Below are 26190 nucleotides of genomic sequence, written 5' to 3' on the forward strand. Positions count from 1 at the left end.
TTAATCGCTGTGATAGCGCATAATTATCAACGCCCAACACGTAGGCGAAATTAAATCCGGCGATAGTCGGCAATAGGGAATATTAGCGCATGAAAACAAGCGTTGTTTTCACGCGCTAATGTGTGCCTTGATAATATGGGGGGGCGGATTCAGCGTTATGATCCGCCCCCCCATGTTATCAATGCCTAACACCTGATCAAAGCAGGCATTGGAAGACCTGCGATAAACGAGTATATCGCAGGTCTCCTTCTCCCAACGCCTGCCTTCATAATAGGGTGTTACCACCTCCAACCACATTTTACATGTGGTTGGACGTGGGAACGTCCACCCTGCATCCCATTAGCGTTATCTAGCGCCCCCAGCGCGGGGCGATAGATGACGTCAAGAATACGTCTCTTACTCAGATTAGAGACGTATTGGTAATAGTGCGATAAAAAAAATGCGTTAGCAACTTTAAAAAGTCGCTAACGCATTTATCGCGGGCTTGGTAATATGCCCCTTTGTACCTTATTGTATCTCCGTCAAAGCTCTTATGTAGGCAGTGATCTTTCGCCCCCTCAGCTGGTAGGCGGATTACCTGACATAAATTATGTCCCATATTACATAGGTATGAAGACACAAATAAGCGTGTGCATTTCCATATACATTGGCAATGTCGTGCATTAATTTAAAAATTGTTGCACTCTGCGACGTTTCCCTGGCACATGAACAAATCTTTGTCTGAAGTGTATGTTTCAAACAAATATTCTTTTCGTTTATTTAAGCAATTCTTAATTAAAACTTCTGACAAATATTGCAAATTGTACTCTAAATAAGGATAGAAATGCCGGGCGTTTAAAAATGTATTCTTGTATTTCAGAGTGATACCTGCATGGTTGCAGGACTGAAAACTCCAAAAATATATCAGCTGCGGGTTTCCAACACCACCTTTGTGAACTTCGACAGGCCCCGCTGTACGGCAATCAGCACGTGCTCGGGTTGTTACCAGGGACAAGGTATGCAAATGCTACACCTGACCGTCTTGCAAACACATGTACATTGTTCGCAGCTGTTTTCCATATTCTCTATGCTGTAATCATCTGAATTGAGACTCGACGGGCCCCAGGGCGACACTTGTGGGTGCCTTAACTGAAAGGGTGGTCTGTGTACATGTTTTCTGATGCCATCAAATATTACTCGATATGGAAGGCAAATAAATAACACTCTTGTATTAAATTCACCTTTTAGTTAATTTGGGGTTGGGAAGACACAGCAAATGCTACTCTATGCATTTCAAGCTGTCTATTTAATATCACTATCTTTTGTTCAAATAATGAGTTTTTATGGTATATGTTTGTCTCTCAAAACCACCTTAGGTGTAGTGCAGACCTGCCAATACTGCACGTGCTGGTAAAAACCGAGGGCCATATTATCAAGAGCAGCGATAACATTATCGCCACTTAAGCGGTAGGAAACTGCATCTAAAGTGATGATAAGGGGCTTGATAATATACCCTTGAGAATTCCCACATAAGCCCAGGTTTGATGTCGTTCACACCAGAACCTGTGCTTCTATGGGAATTTTCAAGGGCTTATTATCAAGCTCCTTATCACGCTTTAGCAGCAGTTTCCTGCCGCTAAAGCGCCGTTCTTGATAATATGGCCTGCATGCGGGAAGCTATACGCATAATTAGAAGTTGATTATCTCACCTTGTGCATGCAAATGCAGGGGGGTAACATAGGTACCCCCCATGTGCACCCTCACCCCCCCAACACCCTGAGGGCCTGCAACGGGCCCCCAAATAAAACACTGCATGCCTTTCCATGGCGGAGTGTCCGCCATGGAAAGGCACTTCTCCGCCATTATAGTAATATGGATGGCGGTGCCTGCAGGGCACAGCCACCATGTAGCTGTCCTTTTCCATACGGTAGGCAATCAGGCGGATTGCCTACCGGCAGAAAACTGGCGGGTGGTCTTCCCGTTCGCCGTGGTCCCCCCGCCATAGAAATATAGCGGGGGAAATGGGTTGCGGGCGGTGACTTTTTGCAGGCAGATCGCCACCGCCATACGGGCGGTGGTGATCCACCCGCTATAGTAATCACCCCCTATGCGCGGTAAATAAAAAAATTGTATTGCATGCATTCACTTCTCCATGCGATACATAGCATATGTGATACATTCCGCATTTGATACTTTTCGTTTTCGGTAATTAAAATACAATTCTTGAAATGTTCTTGTTTTGATGAGTAATGAAAAACAATAAAATAATAATATACAAAATCCAATGCGATACCGATTGAGGTTGTATTTTTAAATCCATCGGCGTTTAACACCCAAAAAATATTCCTATGCATCAACTGGCCGTAAATTCCTAAAATTGGTTGCTGTCTATAATAAATAAAGGAATTCATCTAAAAATGGTTGTAATATTGCATGAAATGTTTTAAATCCCCATTTGGAATGTACACTGATACTGGCATGAGGAATGCAACAACAATTTAGAAAAAGCATTTTGTATATGTACCCTATTCACGTAAGATACATGTATCGGTCAATGAAAATTAGAATAAAGAGATGATTTAAAACTTTATTTACTTGTACATGTTTTATATAATCCACTTGACTCAATGGTATGCATTCAACATTTTTATTTACATTTTCAATATTGACATTTTATTTATAAACCGCATGAAGACAAATGTTGCCAATCTTAAACCTGTGGTGACAGGCAAAAGCTATCATACCACTAACCTCCCAAAAAAGATATGTCTATACTCACTGTATGACGAAATAGTATTTTGCAAAATTATTAGCAGGTGATGTCACAACCCCGAAATTCAAACAAATTGAACACGGACTATCTTCATGTGTTCAGTGGTGGCCGCCGTCTACCTAAAGTGATTGGGCGGTTGCGTGGGACAGAAGTTTGGGGAGGAAGAAATAATATAAAACTAAAAAAATAAAAGACTTACCTACCACTCTGCTTCCACTGACGGCCGCCTCGCTGCTTCTCTCGTCAGCCGGAAGCGGACTGGCCCTCAGGGCACAGCCTCCACACCCAATCCTGACACTGTTCTCATAGCATGAGAGCAGTGCTAGGATTGGTCAAAGCGGCCTCGTTTGCCGCTCAGACAGTGCATTGGAGCCTGTGGCTTTTCTCCGGCTTATGTTTATGTTTGGCCGACCTAGGACAGACAGCTAAACACGCATGTGCACTTATAAGTGCACACCATTCCTCCTCCTGGACATGCCTGGCCCCACCCTATACTTATTGCGGGGCTCAGAGAGCATAAATAAAAAGATAATATCATTCTGTTATTATTATTTTATTTATCATCAGTAAACTTTTGGGTTGACTCACCGGGATACTGAGTTGCAAAGTACCATTGCCTGAGTTGCGATTATGAATGTCGTATTTGAATACATTTTGGAAATCCAAATGCATTCCCTTTGTAAAAACTTACAGAGCATGCATGGTGTAAGCTACTCAATTACATGTGCGTTATCATGTACAGTACCACCTTGTTATCAATTTCATAACCAACCTCTGTACACACAGGGTGGGCTTAGGACGATTGTGAATGATGTTCTAACTGATTATATGTTATATTGAAGTAAAAAAATGTTGACACTGCATACCTTCTAACATATATCCTTCAAAAAACATTGGCAAAGTCAATAGGTCTCGACACACAACCCCCACACACACAACCCCACACACACACACAACTCCACACACACACACAACCCCAAACACAACCACACAACAACCACACACACACAACCCCGCACAACCACACACACAACCCCACACAAAACCACTCACACAATCCCACACAACCCCACACACAACCCCACACACACACACAACTACTCACACACAACCCCACACACACACCCATACCCCCCCACCCCTACATACACAACCCCACACGCATACAACCCCAGACACAACCCCACACACACAACCCCACACATGCAACTCCACACACAAAACCCCACACACACAACCCCACACACACACAACCCCCCACACACACACACAAACCGCCCACCCCCCCCACACACACAACCCCCCCACACACACACCCACATGCACAACCCCCCAACACACACAACCCTCCGCCACACACAACACAACACACAAGCAACCCCCCACACAGAACGCCCCACACACAACCTGACACACACACACACACAACCCCACACACAACCCCACACACACAACGTCCCCACACACACAACCCCACACACACAACCTCACACACAACCCCACACACACAACCCCCCACACAAACAATTCCCCACACACACACACAACCCCACACACACAACCCCCCACACACACAACCCCACACACACACAACCCCCCACACACACAACCACACACACACACAATCACACACACAACCACAACCACACACACAAGGACACACACAAGCACACACAACCTCACTCAACCACACAACCACACACACAACCCCACAACCAAACACACAACCCCAAACACAACACACACAACCCTAAACACAACACACAACCCCAAACACAACACACACAACCACACACACAACCCCACACACACAACCACAACCACACACACAACCACAACCACACAAACAACCACAACCACACACACAACCACACACAACCACAACCACACACACAACCACAACCACACACACATCTATCTATCTATCTATCTATCTATCTATCTATCTATCTATCTATCTATCTATCTATCTATCTATCTATCTATCTATCTATCTATCTATCTATCTATCTATCTATCTATCGCCCTCACTGTATCTATCTATCGCCCTCACTCTATCTATCTATCGCCCTCCCTCTATCTATCGCCCTCACTCTATCTATCTGTCGCACTCACTCTATCTATCTATCGCATCACCACAGCATGACTCAGCACCACCACAGCATCACTCCGGGGCACCACAACATCACAAGCTTTATTACAAATGTCACAAAAAGATTTTAATATTTCACTCCTGTTCTTGGATTTTTTTCACAATAAAATACAATGAACATAATCTTCACAAAGGTTATTTACAAAAAATTAAGCTATTGCCATTATAAATTACAATAACTTTTATTTAATTATTAATTATTTAAAAAAATTAAAAGCCATTGTTATTTGTTTATATCAATACATCTAAGTCACATAAATACAACACATATTGCATTACAAATGCTAAGGTTGTCACATTTGCGAAAGTTATAACTATTGGCATTGTAAATGACAAAGCTATTAATTTCGCTATTTTCAAAATCAACACATAAATACAAATTTTGTCATTTACAATACCAATAGCTCAAACTTTCCTAATGCGAGACCTATTGCATTACAAATGCTTGTTATCTTTGAAATGGTTACATCATAGTAGGAGAAATTTCACTAGATCATCCTTTCTTCCTTCTTTTTGTTATTACCCCCACTCCTTCTCAACAGTTTGCCACTTTTCTGTGTTGGGTAGAAACGAAAAAATATTTTTCTGCTATTTGCTTTCCAGAAATATTTGCCTAGGTTTTCCCTCATAAGTCAGTTCTTTTTGGAGAGATGCATACCTTTAGTTTTTACTATTCTTTCGAATCTGTCTCCTCTTATTTTCAGTTTTTTCTCCTTAAGCTTTACATTTGTTTTTAAAAATTAGTTTACATAATTTAAAGTAGCCTTACATTTACATTGTTTAAATAAGACTATCTGTAACACTTCCTTTTTGAATATTTTTTGTATTATTGTATTTTTAGTTATTTTAGTTGGTTCCTTATTATTATGTTTTTGTCACTTATGTTAGCTCCAACATGCTAATCTTTAAATATATGTAAATGTTGTTTACTTAATACATTTTAATCAATTTGAAGTTCAAAAAAACATATTTATGTTTAATTACAATACTCCTAAAGTGTTCCCAATGCTTTCCTTGGTATTAATTGTTGGTTATTTTTCTAATAATTTAATAATATTAATGTTGATTTATCATTATTCAGTATGTTTTCTTGCACATACTTTAAAGCTAATTCTATCGCTGACCCTTAAAATTTTTTAATAAATACTTGTATTAATTAAATAATTTTAAAATTGTCAAATTGAACTTAATTGAATTGCTTTATTAGTCTCCCAGGGTGTAGGGAGCGCCAACTCCTTACACTTACATTTTTTTCTAATAATTTTATTAAGGGAAAATGTGTTTTGAGTAAGCATGGGCGAATTTTGCGAATCTGGCGTTTGCGAATTTGCGGATTTGCGAACTCGCAATCCGCAAAATCCGCGAATTCGCGCAAATTTGCGGATTTTTTTTTTGTGTTCGCAAGGATTTCTGCCAGTTCGCGAGGGTTTTTTACCAGTTCGCAATTGCGAACTTACATGTCGGCTCGCAACGGTCGCGATTATGTTGTTTCTACGTCTGGTTCATCATCACAGGTTCCCAGCACCCTCTGTTTCACCACTGCCACCCTCTGTTTTACCCATGCCACGCTCTGGTACATCAATGCCACCCTCTGGTTCATCATCACTGTAGATTATGGGGGGAAAAAGCAAGCACACCTGCCCTGCTTCAACTGACATGAATTAATTTGGGGTTGATTTATTAATGTGTCACTGTTTTAAAATTCCAGTCTGCACCTGCTTCCTTATCTGTAATTTGCTTTCTGCTGCAGTGCAATTTTTTTTCCAGGACCTTTGTGGCCTACTTGTAGCTATTCTATGATCCGGCTGTGAGGGTCAGAGCAGGGTCATACAATTGTTGCAACTAGCAACTGAACTCTGGAGGGGCCCCAGTCAGGAAGCACTACAGGGAATGGTTACTAATGATGAATTTGAACTTTTGCACCTGCTGCTGAGTGCTTTCAGTTTAGCAAAACTCGTTTTTCTGCAGAACAGGAAATGTAATGCCAACAAACTTACTTGTGAAAGTTTATTTCTAATCCAAAAGTGATCCAAAGAAAGTCAAAAGGCCTCAAATCCAAAAAAGGGCAGGCAAATGTCAACCTGAGGAGTTATTCTGATAAAAATCATCATTTTCAGAAGGTCTATGCTGCTTGCTAGTGGATTTCTTGTGCAGAATTGCAAATTTTGTAATTTTGCGAGTGCGAGATTGTTGCTGCCCGCCGCACCTACATGTTCGCAATTGCGAACTTACACCGCACGCCGCAAAATTGTATCACCAAGAAAAAAAAATCCGCTGCGTGCAAATTTGCGGATTTTCGGTAAATTCGCGAGCGTTCGCGGATTGCGAATTTACCAAAAATCTGCAAAATCCGCGAGCGGAACGGATTTTCCGCCCATGCTTAGTTTTGAGGGGTTTGTATCACTTCTTAAATGCCTCCCACACTTTTTGCTTCTTTTTCCTTTAACTTTTAACCTGTTCACCTTTAGCCCCTGCTCCTTGTGTTTTTAGGTAAAACTATTTCCCATCCATGCACCTGCCTTTCTTTTTTCTTCGTCCCTCCCTAACACGTTCCAAAACTACCCTATTATAATGCCTCCTTTCAATGTTTCCTTACTTGTTAATGCTCCCTCTCCACATACTGTTGCAGAAGTAAACTACTACTGTGACAGTAAACTTTTTTGTCTGTTTAGGATACTACTCTTTCATTTCCCTTCTAAGTATTAATGGTGTGTTTCATAGCAGCTTTTAAAAAACAAAACAAAAAAAGAGAGGATTCGAAACCTAATCTTTGATGATTTCATCCTAACTTTAAAGGAGTTTGACATTCTTTTATTTTTGTTTCGAAGTTTTTGGTTTTCAAAGTATTGTTTTCACGAAAATGATATCCCTCACTGCCAAACCACACTCATTACAGCATACCTGTGGTCACATGAGCCACCCAGCCATGATTCTGACTGACCTCATAAATGATAGCTGGTGCTTGCTCATGTCAAATGGGGCAGGGACTGAGTGAGGAAGATTAAGCGTTCTGCAGGGCACACTATTTGCAGAACATATCCTCTGTCCCATTCAATAACACCTGTCCACATTGTCATCAACAAGCTTTCTCTCTAGCCTTATGCCTGTGATAATTGAGGGAGCTCTTCTGATAATTGAATATGGCTGCTAGGGGATTGTGTTTGGTACTGATTTGAAAGTAAAGAACTCCCTCCTGTGTTAATAGTAACAAAAGGATCCCAGAATGTCATGCATTTAGAAGGAGGGATTTTATTTTTGGGAGTGTGCTTTATATTATCTGAAGGACCTGCTTATTCTGCTATGACTCACCATGGGCCTGCTTATTCAAGGTAAAAATCAGAGAGAGTCTGGTAATCAAAAGTATTATTTTTATCAAACAGAAAAATAAATCTAAATACTGGGATAAAACAACTGTGTGAAGAGATGGATATCAAAATTGACTAGAAGTACATGTAAAAGTGATAAAAATAAAATAATGTAGCTAGCTATCCACAATCAGTGCACAATATACATGTAGAAGGAAAACCCAGCAGTGATGGTACAATGACACGGCAATCCACGCAGCACCATACATAGGCATTGCTGCAACAACACTGCAACTTTCAACAGAATACATCTTTATCTAACAAGCTATAAAAGCATACGCACTCACAACACACACACACATTCCAGCACTGGACACCTCTGCCTTAGCAGAAACAGACCTAACATCAGCATTCTCTTTTCAGTAGAGTTTTGCACATGGACAAAATACCATGAACAGTATGCCAGCTGCAACCCTAATCCTCATTATTGCTAGGCACAAATTACTAGGTAAAATTCACTTAGAACCACCTGAATACTCTCAGACTATCAATAAATCACCCTGATACATAGTCCTTACATTCGGAAGACTGAGGTTCTTTCCTTAATCACTTCAATTTCTTTATTAATTTCTTTATCAATTCATATAGTTCACATGGTTGGTTTGGTATAAACCTCAAATCCGAGTTCAGTACAGCAGAGACATGTATGTTTGGTTAGCTCCTGGTAAACCTGTGTTTCTGAAAACTAGTCTTGAGACAACTAAAGAATGGACCACGGATTTAAGATGATCAAGGGAGATGAGGTTACAAATATTCTTGCAGTTGTTGAGGTAAGGGAATGGCTTTCTGGGATGCTTTACAATCTCTTGCAGCATCCACTAAATTCATTTGCTCCAATACCCAAAATGTTAGGAATCTTACGTAACTTTTCCCAAAGATTTAAACGTATAAACAAAAACACTCTCACCCTGATTTTCTCCCTTCTTATCCCCATAAACAGCAACATAGAAAAGTCCATTACTACAACAAATTTCTCTTTCACATGAAATACATTTAGATCCATAAACAAGACAAGCAGAACCAATGAAATGTTGGAGAAGACCTCTAAACAAGATCTCCATTTGCAGGTTTCTGATGATCTGAAATCCATGGCAGGTGTTACGGACATGCCAACCCAAGAAATTCCACCAATTAATGCAATTCCATAGCACAAAAAACTATAAAGAAATTTGTCATTCCCACCTTTCACATTCAAGCCATCTCGTCTTGAAAAATTGCACTTGATTTCACTATAAGTTTAACTAAAGAGGACCTATGTTATATGCCTGGTATTTACGTTATTTTCCTTGTTTTTTTCCCCTTTTTCCTCCCAATGTAAATATGTATAAAAAATGTGATGGAAAGGCTAACAATTTCTTTTACAATGATTAAGACAACAATAATGTCATCCAATGTCCTGATGATGATGCCCATATTCTAAGAAAGGCATCGAAACGTCGACACATAACCCCATATGCAAATTCTGTATGTAACATTGATAATTGCAATGGTGCGGTTTAACATTTAACGTCTGTCCCACTGAAATACAAGTGTACAGACAAATTTCATGCTTTTTCCATTTTCCTTTTTGTTGTTGTCCTGTATATGTTGAAGGTCACGGCTGTGCCCGCTTGACATTTTTAAACAACCTAAAAATTATTCTTTTGATCTAAAAAATAAATTCCTGTCCGGACGGACAGAAGACATACAACCTATTAAGTGTATGATCATTGCTTGCAGTATATTCGTTATAGGGACCACTGTTCTTTATAATACGTAATGCCCAAGGTCCCTATGCTATACCTTAAGGGTTCCCTTGTTCTGTTGAAACATTACAATCTCTTGCAGCATCCACTAAATTCATTTGCTCCAATACCCAAAATGTTAGGAATCTTACGTAACTTTTCCCAAAGATTTAAACGTATAAACAAAAACACTCTCACCCTGATTTTCTCCCTTCTTATCCCCATAAACAGCAACATAGAAAAGTCCATTACTACAACAAATTTCTCTTTCACATGAAATACATTTAGATCCATAAACAAGACAAGCAAAACCAATGAAATGTTGGAGAAGACCTCTAAACAAGATCTCCATTTGCAGGTTTCTGATGATCTGAAATCCATGGCAGGTGTTACGGACATGCCAACACAAGAAATTTCACCAAGTAATGCAATTCCATAGCACAAAAAACTATAAAGAAATTTGTCTCTACTTCAAAAATCAATAAAGTGAAAAAACTCAGCCCAGGGTGCACCGATAAGGGAAATTAAACAGAAAAGTAACTGAAAATTTAGAAAAGATTTGTTATTTACTGCAAACCTCTGAAACACTAGAGGTGCTGTAAATTCACAGCAAGAAACCACGAAGAAAGAAATCTGGTCACAAAAGCTGACTCCTTAAAAAAACATAATGATCAAGCTTTGTATCGACCCAGATTGCTCTGCCAAACAATGAACCAACCAACTCCATATTGTCCATATTGTTTTTAATACTAATGACTCTTCCTCTGATAAGATATTGAAAACCCACAAACATATCAAATGAAACCAAAATGCAAAACCTCAGCTGGAAAATCCAAAAAGAAATATTAAGGTATGGTCAACATTAAAAAAAAGCTTGACACCCAAGAAATACTAAAAATGATTACAAAAACCAGCCCCTTATCATATGTATATGGTCACACACCTGCAAACTGCTAAATCTGTTGCATTCAGGACATTGCTCCAATAATTGTCAACATAATAAATGCTTCATTGGAAGAGGGAATTTTCCAATCAGATTTCAAATTGTGGAAAATGATCCCCCTACTTAAGGAATATAACCGAGACTCAATGGCTTTTGCAAAACTTGAGACAGTTCTCCAAACTTCCCTTTCACCAAAAAACTATTTAAAAAGCAGTTTACCTACAACTTATGTTGCGTATCTACAGCAGTAATCTTCTAAAGTTCTTTAAATTGGAATTTCATCCTAAATGCTGTGCAGAGACAACAACTCTCCAAGTATTTGATATTATTCTTCATAGATATTACGATGGTAACAGCTGCCTCTGATATTCTAAATCTGTTAGCCGCACTTGAATCCATTTGCCAAGACACACTACTCGCCATTTTATCCACCAGAATCTGAATTAAGGGACAAGGAGATGGTTGGCATCCTTGTTGTCTTTAGATCATAATTTGTTAGATTAGGATTATTCAGAGCACTCATCCTTCATAAAAAATGTTGTGTATCTGAAGGTTCAAATGCTCAAGGCTAAATAAATACCTAGAGACGTATACAGTGACAATACACAGCTCTATCTTAAAGTTTCTAATACATGTAAATGTAGTGCTTTTATATAGCGCACGTATCACCCCCGAAGGGGTCTCAAGGCGCTGTGCACATACCGCTGTGGAACCCTTCCTGGCCTTTCCCTGTGAAGTGCCCACTCCTGGGTACCCCCAAGGTGAAGCCAGGCATCCTAGCGCTGTTGGGGTTGTTGTGGAGAGTAAGCAAGCTATTGCCCAGAGTTGCGGAGTGGGACCCATTATTAGAATAGGCACCAAGGCAAGAATATCAGGTCCGGGGAAATTGAGCCCAAGACCCGCCGAGGCGGGAATTCAACCCTGGTCCAGGCCAGACTTCTACATCAGGGTCTGCCGCTCTAACCATTGATCCACACTTCTCCAACCCTGGAAATCTTCCTAAAAAGTCTGATAAATTGAATGAGTTACTTCTTTGAGAAACTGAGTCCAGCAAAAAACAAATGTGTTCACCGCTATTCCAAGAAAATACACTGTTGAGTCCAAAGATGGCATTTACAACTTTACCACCCCCAGCATCACCCACAGACTGTTCCCATCTGTTCAATGGTTTAGTTATACTGCCAGCCAAAATTTCAAGATGGCACTTCACACTGCGAACATTGCAAAAACAGATTCATTCAACATTTTCCAACTAAATAAACTAAATCTGCACAACCCTTGTACAAACTTAAAATACCAGGGCAGCCCCTTGGTCTCGCATGCCTTGATGGAAGGAAAGTTTACTTTTAGATCTGCCATCATCTACTCTAGTGTACTTGCTTTACATTGCCCTTTCTGCAGGGTCATCCCTAAACCTTTGCCTCCACCCTCCAGTTTTCTGAACCCGTTATTGGTGGCTTTTAGGTCTCTGCACACTTTACGACTGATAACCAGTGCTAAAGTGCATGTGATGTCTCCTTTAAACATGGCGAATTTGGCATACACCTAATTGGCACCTTTAATTTACTTGTCAATCCCTTGGAAAGGGGTAATACATGTACACAGGGCCTGTAAATTGAATGCTACTAGTGGGCCTGTATTGCTCATTGTGCCACCCACTTAAGTGTTTTTTTAAGCATTTCTGAGGCATGGATGTCACTTGAGGCTAGTTAGGGGTAGCTGTGACATCTAACTTTCTCCCTACTACTCTTGGCACTTCCTTTGTGACCACTGGCTCAGAGGACGCAAATGTTTGCCCCTCTGAGGTCATGGGTCACAAAGGAAGTTGCGACCCCTAACTAGCCTGGAATGACATCCATGGTCTCAAGCCTGCCCTTGGAACCTGTGTGTGCAGATTAAACTGCCAGTTCGACCTGGTAAAATAAACCTTTTGCCATGCTTAAACCTTCCTTTATAATACATGTAAACTAACCTTTGGGCAGACCCTAAATAGCCCATAGGGAAGGGTGCAGTGCATTTAAAAAGTTAGACATATACTTTTAACGTTTACTGTCTTAGTTGTGAAAGACCACTAAATTTGCTTTTCACTACTGCATGGCCTAAGCCCATATCATTGGATTACCTTATCATATTTAATAAGTGATCACTTTCAATTGGGAGCAAGAAGGAATGCCGAGCCTGGTCCACAAAGATTTGTAATTGAAAACCCTCTTTAATGGTTAGATTGGATTTTAAGTCACAATTCTGAAGATGCCACTTTTAGAAAGTTAGCATTTTCTTGTCCCAACCATTTGGTGCCTGCAGGGTCACATGACTAGGCGTAACTGGCAGTTGGTCTTTGTCTATTACCCTCAGACAGTGAGTCAAAGGAAAAATAGGTGTTGGCAGGATGGCCCATCTCTTGAAGGGGGGCAGAGCTGTCACCTACAAAACATGCACATTACAAAGGCTCTGCCTCAGCACACTCACAAAGGATTTCACACCAGTCTTTTGTGCCCCTATGCAAATTGGGGTCAGGGTATGGAGGCAGGAAATTTCAAATACCTCTAGGGGTGGAAACCTCCAGAACTTTCTCCTACTTCAGAGCTGACAACACATATACATTTTGGGCCCTCAGAACCAACTCTTCAGTATACTCTTGGACCAGTGGATACTAGAAGAAGGATACCCTGTTGCACTGCTGCTTGATGCCTGCCCTAATTGCTGAGAAGGAAGCCTGAACTTGCTCCCTTCATCCCATGCTGAAGTAACTCCAAAGGGCAGCTGACTGACCTCATATTCTATGCTGCAGGAACATAACAAGCTCCAGAGGCCTCCCTGCATCTGCCCTGTTGAATTGCTTCCTGGACCTGCCTGACTCCTGCTAGCCTCTGCTTGGAGTGAGTTTCTTAGCCCCAAGGTCCTGGACCCTTGGTGTGGAATCAGTTCAGCTCCCTCACCAAGAAAAGGAGAAATTATGAAGTTTTGGGCTCATCACGACCACAAAGAGGGCATCAGTTACTTTTAGATAAAGTAGAATAGAAGTGCTACAGCAAACACTCCCGCACTACATTATCTGAGGTCAAGAGAACAAGTAAAAAACAGTTAAATACAAGTGACTTCATATTACATAGAAATGTATGCATTAATATTTTTCAAATTTTTATTCTGTAGAATTCAGGAACGTTCTGTCGTAGTGCTTAGAGGTTGCAATATGTTCCGCTAACAAATTACATAGTCACTTAAGAATGTATAGGATGGTACTCTTATAATGTACAGTACTGGTCCTATATATTCTTTAGGGAGAAGGTGAATAGCAACCCCAAATAAGAATAGAAATTTGAAAATAACATTCAGAAATGTAGGGTTAATCAAATATTTAAAGTAACAAAGTATGCAGGATAGCTATATTTACAGAGATGGCCAGCACTAATCTGCACCCACCTGGTGAAACACTCAAGAGACTTTCCAAGTGTACTCGCTTGGCTAACTGAACTGCATCTACCATGATGCCTAGGGGCGACTCTGCTGGGAGGTGAAGCACTGTGCTCCCACACCGGTTTCTTGTTTAAAGGCTCCCTCGAGCCGCTTTGAGCTGACGAGCTCGTGGAGAGGCCCCTGCGCGCCTAGTGAGATACTGCGATCCAAGAATACGGCAGCCTGCTCAGCAACCCCAAATAATTTTGCCTAATCCTTGCTGATGGCGGATAATAAACAGAGATTGCCAGCACTAATCTGCACCCACCTGGTAAAACACTCAAGAGACTTTCCAAGTGTACTCGCTTGGCGAACTGAACTGCATCTACCATGATGCCTAGGGGCGACTCTGCTGGGAGGTGAAGCAGTGTGCTCCCACACCGGTTTCTTGTTTAAAAGCTATATTTTTTATTGTGCAATTTCGTAAAATATGTTTCTTGAAACAAAATATATACAGATATATATTATAGATGGCAATGAAAAATCTCCTATTCCTCTTCTGTAACAATAGGACAATCTATTACAATATAACGGTTGATACCATTGTTGCAGTAAAAAGAAAAGGAAAATAAAGTTATCTATTTATCAGAACATCAATAATAAAATATTTTCGAGCGGCAATTATTTACTGAACTTCTTTTCTCTGGGAGGTGAAAAAGTTTGATCTTGGTGGCGACGAGTCATAAACTCCTCTGAGATCATAACTGTGAGAATTATAATATATATATATATTTTCACAGCATATGATCACAAGGGGGGGAACAGACTAAAAACCAAAAGCCGGTGACATTGCTTATATATTTTTACTCTTTGTGCCGACGTATCATGAACTCCACTAGGATCAGCATAACTGTTAATGTTATAATATACATATTAACAGTATATGATCTCCAGGGGAAAACACAATAACAACTGGAAGATGGTGACGTTCATTGTAGTTGTTTAGGGTTTGCGCCGACGGGTCACCAACACCTCTCAAGCAAAGTACAGTGTCAACATTATAATATAGAAAGTAACAATATATAAGCTGAAAGGAGCCAGAAAAGGAGCAATGTTTGTTGTAATCTATCTGTTTCTGAAAACAAGCAGCTGACGTTACAGAGAAAAAGCGAAAAGCATGCAATAACATTTTTTTCTAGATATAAATGTTTAAATATTGACAAATAGCCACACGTTATAACTAAGTGCTATGCCTATGCCATATTGAAACAAATTACAACTCCGGAATATGTTTGTTGACGCAAAAGAAGAATCTGATGCTAGAAAAGGGATCCTGCATCACAGATTGTCGACTCAGAAATAACTCACGAAAACAAACTAATTGCACAGTAGGTGTGGTTTATATAGCTTTTGGTTCTTTTATAGTCTATGGAAGGAAGATTTGCTCCGCCTATGTAGATGTCACGTTTTACAGTTTACACGTGCCGAGTTTTTTACTGTTTTACTTCTGCACGTGTTGGGAAAAGTTACAAACTGTGAAGCTGTAAAGGTTTCGATTTCCATAGTAACACGTATAAGGTCAATATTATTTTCATATGTTAGAGAGTTTAAAAAATGTTGCTCGGTAAACTCTGTTTTTTGCATTCTCATGATTAAAAACTTCTAAATATAAGACATAAAAAATATATAGTTTACAATAGAAGAAAAAAAACGGATTAATATTTGTTATTACTATGCTTCTTAAGTAAAAGAAATGCTAACATTTGTAAATCGTAAAGCTACCCTCGGAAAGGTGTGCTGGCGCTTGGGGCGTTGGGAAGAATAAGCAAGGTATTACTTACAGTGAGATAGTGGTAGGCTAAGATGTCATAGTGTATAAAATGGGACATGGCTAGAGAACAGGTCTCTGCAACGCACCTGTATGGTATTGAATAGAAAGATATGCTTGGCTAGTAGAGACCAGGGACTTTCAGGATTAAAAGAGACCAAATTGCTCAACAAAAAAACCCTACATAGTGTGTTTTCAAATACTCTTTCATATTTAGAAGGACAGGATAAGTTACTGTGTGTAGCTTTTCTTCTCTATGTAAATATGTCCTCATTATACACAATAATTTGGGGCCCATTAGGATGTCGGGCGGATTGCCCCCGCCAGGCTGGCGGTAGCCACCGCCGGCCTGGTGGGGGCAATCCGCCCGACATCCTCTCCTGCATTACCCCCGCCATATTAAGAAGGTGAGGGAACCGCGGCGGACGGAAAGACCGTCCGCCGCTTTTCCGCCCCGGTAACCTTGCGGCTGGGGTGGAAAACCTGCCATCCTAATGGGGGCCTTTGTGTTGATGGGGCATTCTATAGCTGTTGCTGTGAGTACTTCCGACTTATATAAGCAATGACTAATTACTAATTATGTTAGAAGGTGAGTACTGGATAGGTCTTTAAGGATTGATGTGTGTGAAAACACATGAAGTATTCAAAAACTAGTGTGAGAATGGTACATAAATACACACAAATTCACAGTGTTATTCTAGACAAGCAACAGTATCTTTTCCATTTTCCTAAAACACATTTACTAGTTTGGAAGGGGTAAGGTGAATAGACATATTCTACATTTTTTAGTACTGCATTTTAGTATAAAAGCCTGAGTCATTTTCCATAGTCATAAGCAGTGACTGGTTTCGAATTTTACGAAAACTTAATTACATGATATGTTTGTAAGCAATTATATTTATATAACCTTATGAAGTACTAAAACTCTACTGTTGGAATGTTATTAGACAATGGTATTTGCATAACATTTTTTTTAGGCCACAATAGTTGATAAACCTACTTTTGTATTATGTACTAAGAAAACTGTTAAAGTGAAGTATTTATGTTTTTGTGCAAGGACCTAGAACATAACAGATTTGTTATGGATAAAGAGGAGAATATGACCGAAGACACATTGAAAATGAACAACAGTTTAATTGAAGTACAAAATCTACCAATAACAGCAAGCAAGACTGAATTAGAGGACATCAGTACTGCAGATAGCACCTGTGATTTTGAAAATGAAAGCAATGATGCTGATTTTTTGGAAGCACTGGATCACGTAGAGTTACTGGAAGCTATACACTTTGAAATGGCAAACCGGCAGTATGATCTCGAAGAAGTACCAGATGAACTCCTTTTAGAAGCTGTGTTAAAATATGAGATGTCTGAAGAATAATTGTATTGTTTAATAATAATAAAGCATTGAGCACTATGTACTTATCCATTCACTGTACTAAAACTCAAGCACTTATAGATTCACTCAGACACTCTCTTTACAGTATTCTATTGATTCCGTCAGTATCCAGTACTTATGCAGCAAAGTAGGCCTTAGGACAAGGACTGCTTCAAAGCCGTATGCTGTTTACACGCAGTCTTCTATCCATGTGCACACAAATTAGCATTTACAAAACCTATGAAATTCACTGAAAAAACCATAGGTTTCACACACGTTATAGTTTGGAAAAAGCATTAAAAAAACCTTAGAAATTCACTAAAAAAGCATAGGTTTCAGCCACGTTATAGTTAAGAATTAGCATTTAAAAAACTTTAGAAATTCACTGAAAAAAACATAGGTTTCACACCTGTTATAGTTAGCTGGACATTTTACTCATACAAAACCATTGAAATTCCCCTGTTATAGTTAGTTCAGCTAACTATAACTTGTGCGCCCGCAATCCACTGCTGATGATGTCACATATCACATAATTCATTACATGGTCAGTGACATCACTGATGACATCTCAAATGACATCACTGATGACATCATCCATGTGACAAACTAATACACCTCATCATACAGTAGAATACTCTTTCAACACTCATCGTAAAATATGAAGTACCATATTTGAAACCATTGACAGACCAGTACAAGTTTCTAAAAACCCACTCAGTAATTCCTACACCTACACACATCTAAACACTTACATATAGTTTCACTCATACGTGCTAACAAAGATCAATAGAACACTATGAAATATACTTATACACCTATATCAACATTACACACCAGCACGTATCCTATTCCTTTATGCAGACATCCTACTCACTTATGCAAACAATTGATCATACTTATAATTACAAACTACTCACTTAAACAAACACCACTTTTTTTGTTCATATAGATAGTAACTCATACTTAGTGTGTTATAAAATCAGTATTACAAGTATACATTATGCATACATCAATCATACAATCACTGAGTATTATGTAATTTTTATTTATATACAATAACTGTCACATACACTGCCTTTTATATTTTTAGTTTGTTGGACATATATCATTGAGAAATATATTTACTCATCGCCACACTCATAAAGAGGTTTACTCACCCGAACAACTGTTTCCACATACAGTCTTAACCTCATATACTTACTAAATCCACTATTTACACATCTTTCCACAGTCACACACGTCACACCCAACCACACACACAATAATTCACTATCCCATACAAATACTCATTTAACTTATTAATAACTAATGTAGACTTTCACATAGGTAGTAACCAACTTATGTAGTTGTTTGCACAATAAAAGATAGAGTGAAACAGGTATTCACACAGTTTAATCACTATCCCATATATTTAGTGAGACACGTTAAATTCGTCACTTAGACAGTCAATCAAATTGAAACTAAATCCTCCTTTCAGTCACTTATACATCCACTCAGTCTTAAAGGCAGATTGCTATATATATATATATATATATATATATATATATATATATATATATATATATATATATATATATATATATATATATATATATATAATACTTATTTGAATATCGAACCAAACCATGTAAAACTTGAAAGTACATCTCATGCCTTAAGGTGACACAGCACCTTGGCCTTAGGTTCACTTAGGGCCTACCTTAGGGGTGACTTATGTATAATAAAAGGGGAGTTTTAGGCCTGGAAAGTGGTTTTAAATGCCAAGTCGAAGTGGCAGTAAACTTCACACACAGGCCCTGCAAAGACAAGCCTGAGACAAGTTTAAAATGCCACTTGTTTGCATAGCACAGCCAATGCTTCAGGCCCACTAGAAGCATTTAGATTACAGGCCATGAGTACATGGAGTACAACTTTACAAGGCACCTACAGGTAAACTAAATATGCCAATCAGGTAGACACCAATGTCAACATGTTAAGAGGAGAAGCACATGCATTTTAGCACTGATTAGCAGTGGTAACGTTCTCAGAGTCTTAAGGCCAACAAAAAACCAGCAATGTGGATGTCAGAAGGTAGAAACGTGGGGGAAGACTACCCTAAGGATGACAGGTCTAACATGTGTCCCCCCAGCTGAAACTGGGGTGAGATACCAACCTCTAGGGAGTTCTCATCAGGGAAGCAGAGGGAAGCAGAAGAAATTTGATAGACCATCAGCAATGGTGTGGTCTACTCCTGGTCTGTGTTCCACCCTAAAGTCTATACCCTGTAGGGAAATAGACCACCTCAATACTTTTGGAATTTGATCCCTCATTTTTATGAGCTACTTGACCTCTCTTTAGCTCCCTCTGTTAGGGTGATCTGCCAGTACCCTGATGTAAGATCAGAGGTACTTAGAAACTGTGTAGCCCCTACCCTGTCAATGAGCTCATCCACCCTAGGAATAGGATGAGCATCAGTCTTGGTTATTGAATTTAGACCACTGTAATCCACACAGAACCGCAGTTCAGATGTGGTGCCCGGTGTGGCAAGTTTTGATACCAGAACAACAAGACTTGTCCACGAGCTACTGGAGGGTTCTATCATTCCAACTCCAGCATCTTAAAAATTTCACCCTTGATGAAGGCCCTCAGCTTATCCGACTACCTGGGAGATTTATACTTAACAGGGATGTAGTCCCCTGTGTCCACATCATGGTTACACAGGTGGGTAATTCCAGGAGTAAGGGAGAAAAGAGAGGAGTATGGTTCCAGCACTTGATGACAGTCCCTCTGCTGTTTAGGAGTCGGAATGGGGGAAAGGATTACTCCTTCCACACACCCATCCTTCTGCTTGGAGGCCAAGAGGACAGGTAGATGTTCACTCTCCTCTTCCTCTACTCCATCTGTCACCATCAACATGATGAGCTCAGACCTGAGGGACTGGGTTCTTTAAGACCCAGCGGTGCCAGGGCACAACACCTGAAACCTTCGTGGGTAACCTGCTCCGGCGTACGAATCACAGAGACACGGGACACTTCCTTCGGCGTCAAAGATTCAAGGTTTATTTGCTGCAGGGAACACAGAAGTCACGACAAGTACACCACGTGCAACTTGGGAAGACTGCCTCAAATTGGTTCTGTGGATCGCTCCTTTTATACAGTTTTTACCCATAAGACAACATGGTACACAAAGGTTTACAACCCAGTTCCCACCATCATCCCCCAGAGGGGTCGCTTTGGTCACTTTGAAACACATGAGGTCCGGAACATAAGTGCGGAAACATTTGTAGGTTCCCAACTGTAAAAACCCATCTTCCCACCATTAGCAAATTCCAATCAGCAGTAAAACAGATCGAAATAGGAACAAGGACAGGTGCAGAGGAAGAGGGAAACAGTGGGGAGATCGGAAAGGGTGTAAAAGGGGAGGTATCGGGAAACACGAGATACAGGCATCAAAGGGACGTGCCTAATGAGATGCACGGCTGAGACAATAAGTCCGTGCGGCAAGATGAGCCTCGAGCGGCGCCATCTGCCTTACAGTAGCATCCCCCCTCGTCATAAAGACACTTTCAAAGAACATGTGTCTTCCGCAAATATCTTGGGAGTCCCAGGGTCGCGAAGCGGACAACGTCCGTTCGCTGGCTACTTGAGGGCAAGAGACAAAATGGATGCCGTATCTAAGATGGAACCCGTGGGTACAGATAGAAATACCCACGTAACAGACGAACGGTTTAGGTTAGCACAGCGAAACTGCGTACACCCACTAAACTCGTCATTTGCGGTTCATAGATACCAGACTCGACTATATTCGTGCGAGTCAAATGCACCACTTACATTTGTCACGGAACCTCAGACACTCCTTTTGCCCTCATGTAGGCAAGCACTAGTCGGAATCATATTCGATATTCATCAGACCATCGAGATGTTGCTGTAGCATAGCTCTGTCCAACCGAGTCCCATTGGTAACAGGCGGCTGTCTCATACACGTTGTAGCACAGAGGCCACATAAGGCAGGACCACACTGCACACAAAGGCAACACGTGAACAGGAACACTACAACAACTCCGACGATCATCAGAATCTTCCAACCCCAAGTCGACATCAGGCCCCAAAACCATCCAAGCAGCGTCCAATCCCCTACATCCACGTGTATGGATTCGGAGATTTTATGCAATCTCGAGATGGCTTGATAGACAGTTGGAGCATTATCTGGAATAAAAATACAGCAGCTCGAATGGATCACCTTACATACCCCACCTCGATCTGCTAAGATGACATCTAAAACCATACGGTTTTGTAACGTCATAAGTCTATCCGCCTGAAGTTCTGTGGTGATATTACCAAGGGCACTGGCAGTAATATTAGCTGTCGATTCTACCACTCGAGTCAACTGTCTCAGGTTCCTACTATTAACCATAGGTCCCCAAAACGGGAGGAAACCCTTGAAAAAGTCTCCTGCCTTTTGACCGGCAGTATCCTCTTCGCTAATTACGCCTCGTACAACTCTAGTCTTATGATAATCGGCATCTACAGTGAACGTCGGAGGCAACAGATTTGCAATGAAACAGGTGCCCATGAAGTCAGCGGGCAACCATGCATATGCACGATCATAGCAGATAAAGTATGTACCCTTGGCAGCTAGAAACACAGGGGACGAGACCATCGGCAGCATGTAATTTTCAGTGCAAGCACTTGCTCCAAGTCGGGCTTGCGATCTTCGGCCACGACCCATGAGACAAAGATTACCAGTGTGGGGTACGACCCATATTGGAGGCGAGCTTTTAAGCTGCTTTTCGCTGGTGAACACACTATATTCACCTCTACTTAGGACCCTATAGGCTTGTATCTCTTCCTCGGGAATAAGCGAAGGATCATAGATTTCACTATCTAAATCCTCTATTGCTATCGACAAAGGCTTTTGATACGAAGTAGGACCAGAGTAGGGGGAACGTGGTTCTCGAATGGGGTGGAAACCCAGTGCGCTTCGAAACATTGTTTGAAATGCTCGAGCTGACCCTTGGGAACTATACGGTAACACCAGATATGGAATTCCCTTATCCGTAGTATGTGGCATCAACCCACACACCCAACAATTAGTAGTGTTAACCACTAACTGATGCTGATGAAGGAGCTGAATAAAGGAATTGTTGCGGAATTCTACACGTCTAGCCTGTTCGTGTTCCGGTAACATGTGAAAAGAATGAGGAGAGACAGTAGAGACAAGTTTAGGGTCAGGAGTAGGAGTAGGTGTAGCAGGTAAGAAGTAAGACATCGTGTAATACACCCCACCCGCCAATAATGCAGAAGCAGTCAAAAACAATACAAACAGTTGGAATATGAAACATTTGGTACGACTGAGTTGCTGCAGCTTGAGTCTATGAGCCTGAGCTCCCTCCAAATCATTCAACTTCGAAAATGCCATTCCCTACGACCGTCCGCAACGTTTCTTGACGCACTTCGTTCTGTGTAGCAATAGTCAATCCCTAGGAGTTCCCAGGAACCGACGGCCTTTAACCTAGCGTCAAGACCTACTATCCAGAAGGAAGTACGCGCGCGGCCCTACGGCCTTCAATACACAATATGTATATATGCAAAAACAAAGTCTCTCAGCTGGAAGGAAGGAAGCTCAATATATATATGTACAGGAATAATTACAGTAATACGAATGTTCAAAGCTGATCACGGAAAACGGGATAATGCAGTTGTCAATTCAGCAAAGCAGAATATTTTATTTGTCCTTAGTGCGAGATCGCAAAAAGTATCGGGTTTTCCCAGGACGTGTCTGCTCGTCGAACAAAGGATCCGTTGAAGAGACAGCGTCCTGCTGATCAGTTGAGTGTTCTGGTCTTGAGTCTTTTGATGCTAATTGTTCAACAGTGTCTTTCTGCTGCGTTGAGGATTCTCCAACAGGCTGTGCGTCGCTGAAAGGCACAAACGCCGGCAATGTTTCTGTTTCCGTTGACGCAATGCCTCTCCTTACCCACGGGTCTGCCGGCAAAGGGATGGGGACTCTTTTAGTGTGGGTGGCATGCACCCAATTCTTACGTCCCTCGAGACGAACGGCAGTCCTCGTGGCCAGGAGCACTTGATAGGGTCCGGTGAACCTCGGGTCTAGGTTATTCTTGCGTGAAAAATTTCTCGTCACCACCCAGTCTCCGGGCTGGAGCTGGTGGCCTGGACCCTCCGTCTGCGTCGGCAATGCGTCGTAAACCTGTTGGTGAATTAACCTCAGTTTAGTAGTCAAGTCATGTAGATAATCGATCAACATTGGGTACTCAAGATCAGAAAACATTCCTGGCCTAGGAACCCCCCACACATTCGCAGGACGGCCGAACACTATTTCATAGGGGCTGAGCCCTATTCGGGAGTGTACAGTCGCCCTAGTTGACAGTAATGCTAAAGGTAAAGCGTCAGGCCACGAAAGACCAGTCGTAGCCTGAATCTTCGCTAGCTTTAGTTTAAGGGTACCGTTGTACCCCTCAACTAATCCAGCTGACTGGGGATGATTGGCGCTGTGGAATTTTTGATTAATTCCAAGGCCCTTACACACACTCTTCATCACACTTCCAACAAACTCACTTCCGTTATCTGACCACACGACTCTAGGCATTCCATACCGAGGAAAATATTCCTTCAGTAGGATTTTCGCAGTAGACAAAGCAGTATTGTCTTTGAGAGGATAGGCCTCGATCCATCGGGAGAATGCGCAAACCACGACTAAAACGTATTTCAAGTTATTGCATCGCTCCATATGGATGAAGTCCAATTGAATCACCTCAAAGGGATATGAAGGGGGAGCAAAACTGCCAGGAGGAGTTGGGGTTCCTTTGCCAGGGTTGTACATCATACACACCATACAATTCTTCACCAAACGTTCAGCACATTTTGTAATACCATCATTCTTCCACACAGAAGACAACAATTTACAAATACCTTTCACGCTGATATGTGCTAACCCATGCGCCATTGTCACAACGGCCAGCACATACGCATCGGGCAACAACCATCTTTTCTGATCCGACAAATCAATCCAACAACCACTCGCATCCAACTTTCCCGTGCTTTCTTTCCACTTTGCCTTTTCAGTCTCGGTGGCCTCACTCTGAATTTCTTTCACGCTTTCAATAGTGTTTTCACACATGCTCGATTCTGTAGGCCACCTAACCGAACTCGTCACATACATCCGAGTGCTAAGGTTCCGGGCAGTCTCCTTAGCAATCTCATCCGCAAACGCATTACCACGACCAACATCATCCGTCACCTTACGATGCGCGCTACATTTAACAATCGCTACTTGTTTAGGCAACGTCAGTGCATCCAAAAGATCATTCACAAGCTGGCCATGCTGAATCTTCGTACCATGCGACGTCAAGAAACCTCTCTCTCTCCACAATCGTCCAAAGCTGTGAGCGACGCCAAAAGCGTATTGGCTGTCGGTAAACACATTCACACGTTTCCCTTTCGCTAACACACATGCTCTAGTGAGAGCAATCAATTCCGCAGCTTGGGCAGAATTCTGATTCAACCTTGCAGTCTCAACAACAGTGTTCAACGTTACAACAGCATAAGCGGTAGTCACATCACCATTCGGCAACTTAAAACATGACCCATCCACATACAGTGTACCATCTGGTTCTTCCAATGGGGTGTTTTTAAGGTCCACTCGACCCTTTGTTTCCTCTTCTGTCCTCAAGTAGCAATCATGTTCTGCTACTTCATCTGACTCTGCGCTAATCGGTAACAAAGTTGCCGGGTTCAGAACATTACAACGTTTTATCTGAATATGACTTGCCAATAACGTCAACTCGTACCCAGACAACCTCGCACTCGTCAAGTGCTGAGTTTTCGTACGATTCAAAAGAGTATCGACTGCATGCGGAACCATCACCGTAAGCATATTATCCATGACCAACCCTGCTGATTGTCGGATGGAGACCGCAGCTGCCGCAGTTGCTCTCAAACAACTCGGCAATGCTCTAGCTACTGGGTCCAAGGTCGAGGAAAAATATGCACATGGACGCTGTTTACCACCAAAAGGTTGCGTTAAGACGCTCAAAGCACAACCTTCCCTCTCGTGAACATATAATGTAAACGGTTTACTGTAGTCAGGAGTACCCAACACAGGAGCCGAACACAATGAATCACGTAATTCAGAAAAACTTTTCTGACATTCTTCCGTCCATGGTAAAGGAGTTGAAACATCCTTGCACGTAAGAGCCACCAATGGTTTCGCTAGCAATGAAAAATTAGGGATCCACTGCCTGCAGTACGACGTGATACCTAGAAAGGCACGCACATCTCTTTGGGTTTTTGGCACAGTCATTCGCGCAATCGCTGCAATTCTCTCTGGGGTCAACCTCCTTCCCTCCTTTGACAATAAGTGACCTAGATAGGTTACTTCTTGACAACAATATTGGAGTTTAGAAGGGGACACCTTATGATTCAACTCACAGAGATGTTGCAGCAACGACACCGTAGCAATTTTGCAAATGTCCTGAGTATCAGCAGCCACCAATAAGTCGTCGACGTATTGGATTAAGGCCGCACCAACCGGCAACCGAAACGCATCCAGTTGACCCTTCAAGGCTTGACTGTAAATCGATGGACTCTCACAGTAGCCCTGAGGAGCGCGTTTAAACCGGAAGCTACGTCCACCGAGAAACCGAAAAGGTCTCTGCTC

At 41.4% G+C, this 26190-nt stretch overlaps 1 protein-coding gene across 1 annotated transcript in view; it reads left to right on the forward strand.

The window, feature by feature from the left end:
* The window catches only part of PKHD1 (PKHD1 ciliary IPT domain containing fibrocystin/polyductin), a 2083594-nt gene that overhangs the window by 1499268 nt on the left and 558136 nt on the right, over positions 1 to 26190 (forward strand). The window contains exon 46 of the mRNA XM_086926200.1: positions 860 to 995. Coding sequence (XP_086782326.1) covers positions 860 to 995 — 136 coding nt within the window. The remainder of the gene's footprint in view (positions 1 to 859; positions 996 to 26190) is intronic.

The sequence above is a fragment of the Lissotriton vulgaris genome, chromosome 6 (genome assembly GCF_964263255.1).
Source record: "Lissotriton vulgaris chromosome 6, aLisVul1.2, whole genome shotgun sequence".
In the NCBI taxonomy this organism is placed as follows: Eukaryota; Metazoa; Chordata; class Amphibia; order Caudata; family Salamandridae; genus Lissotriton; species Lissotriton vulgaris.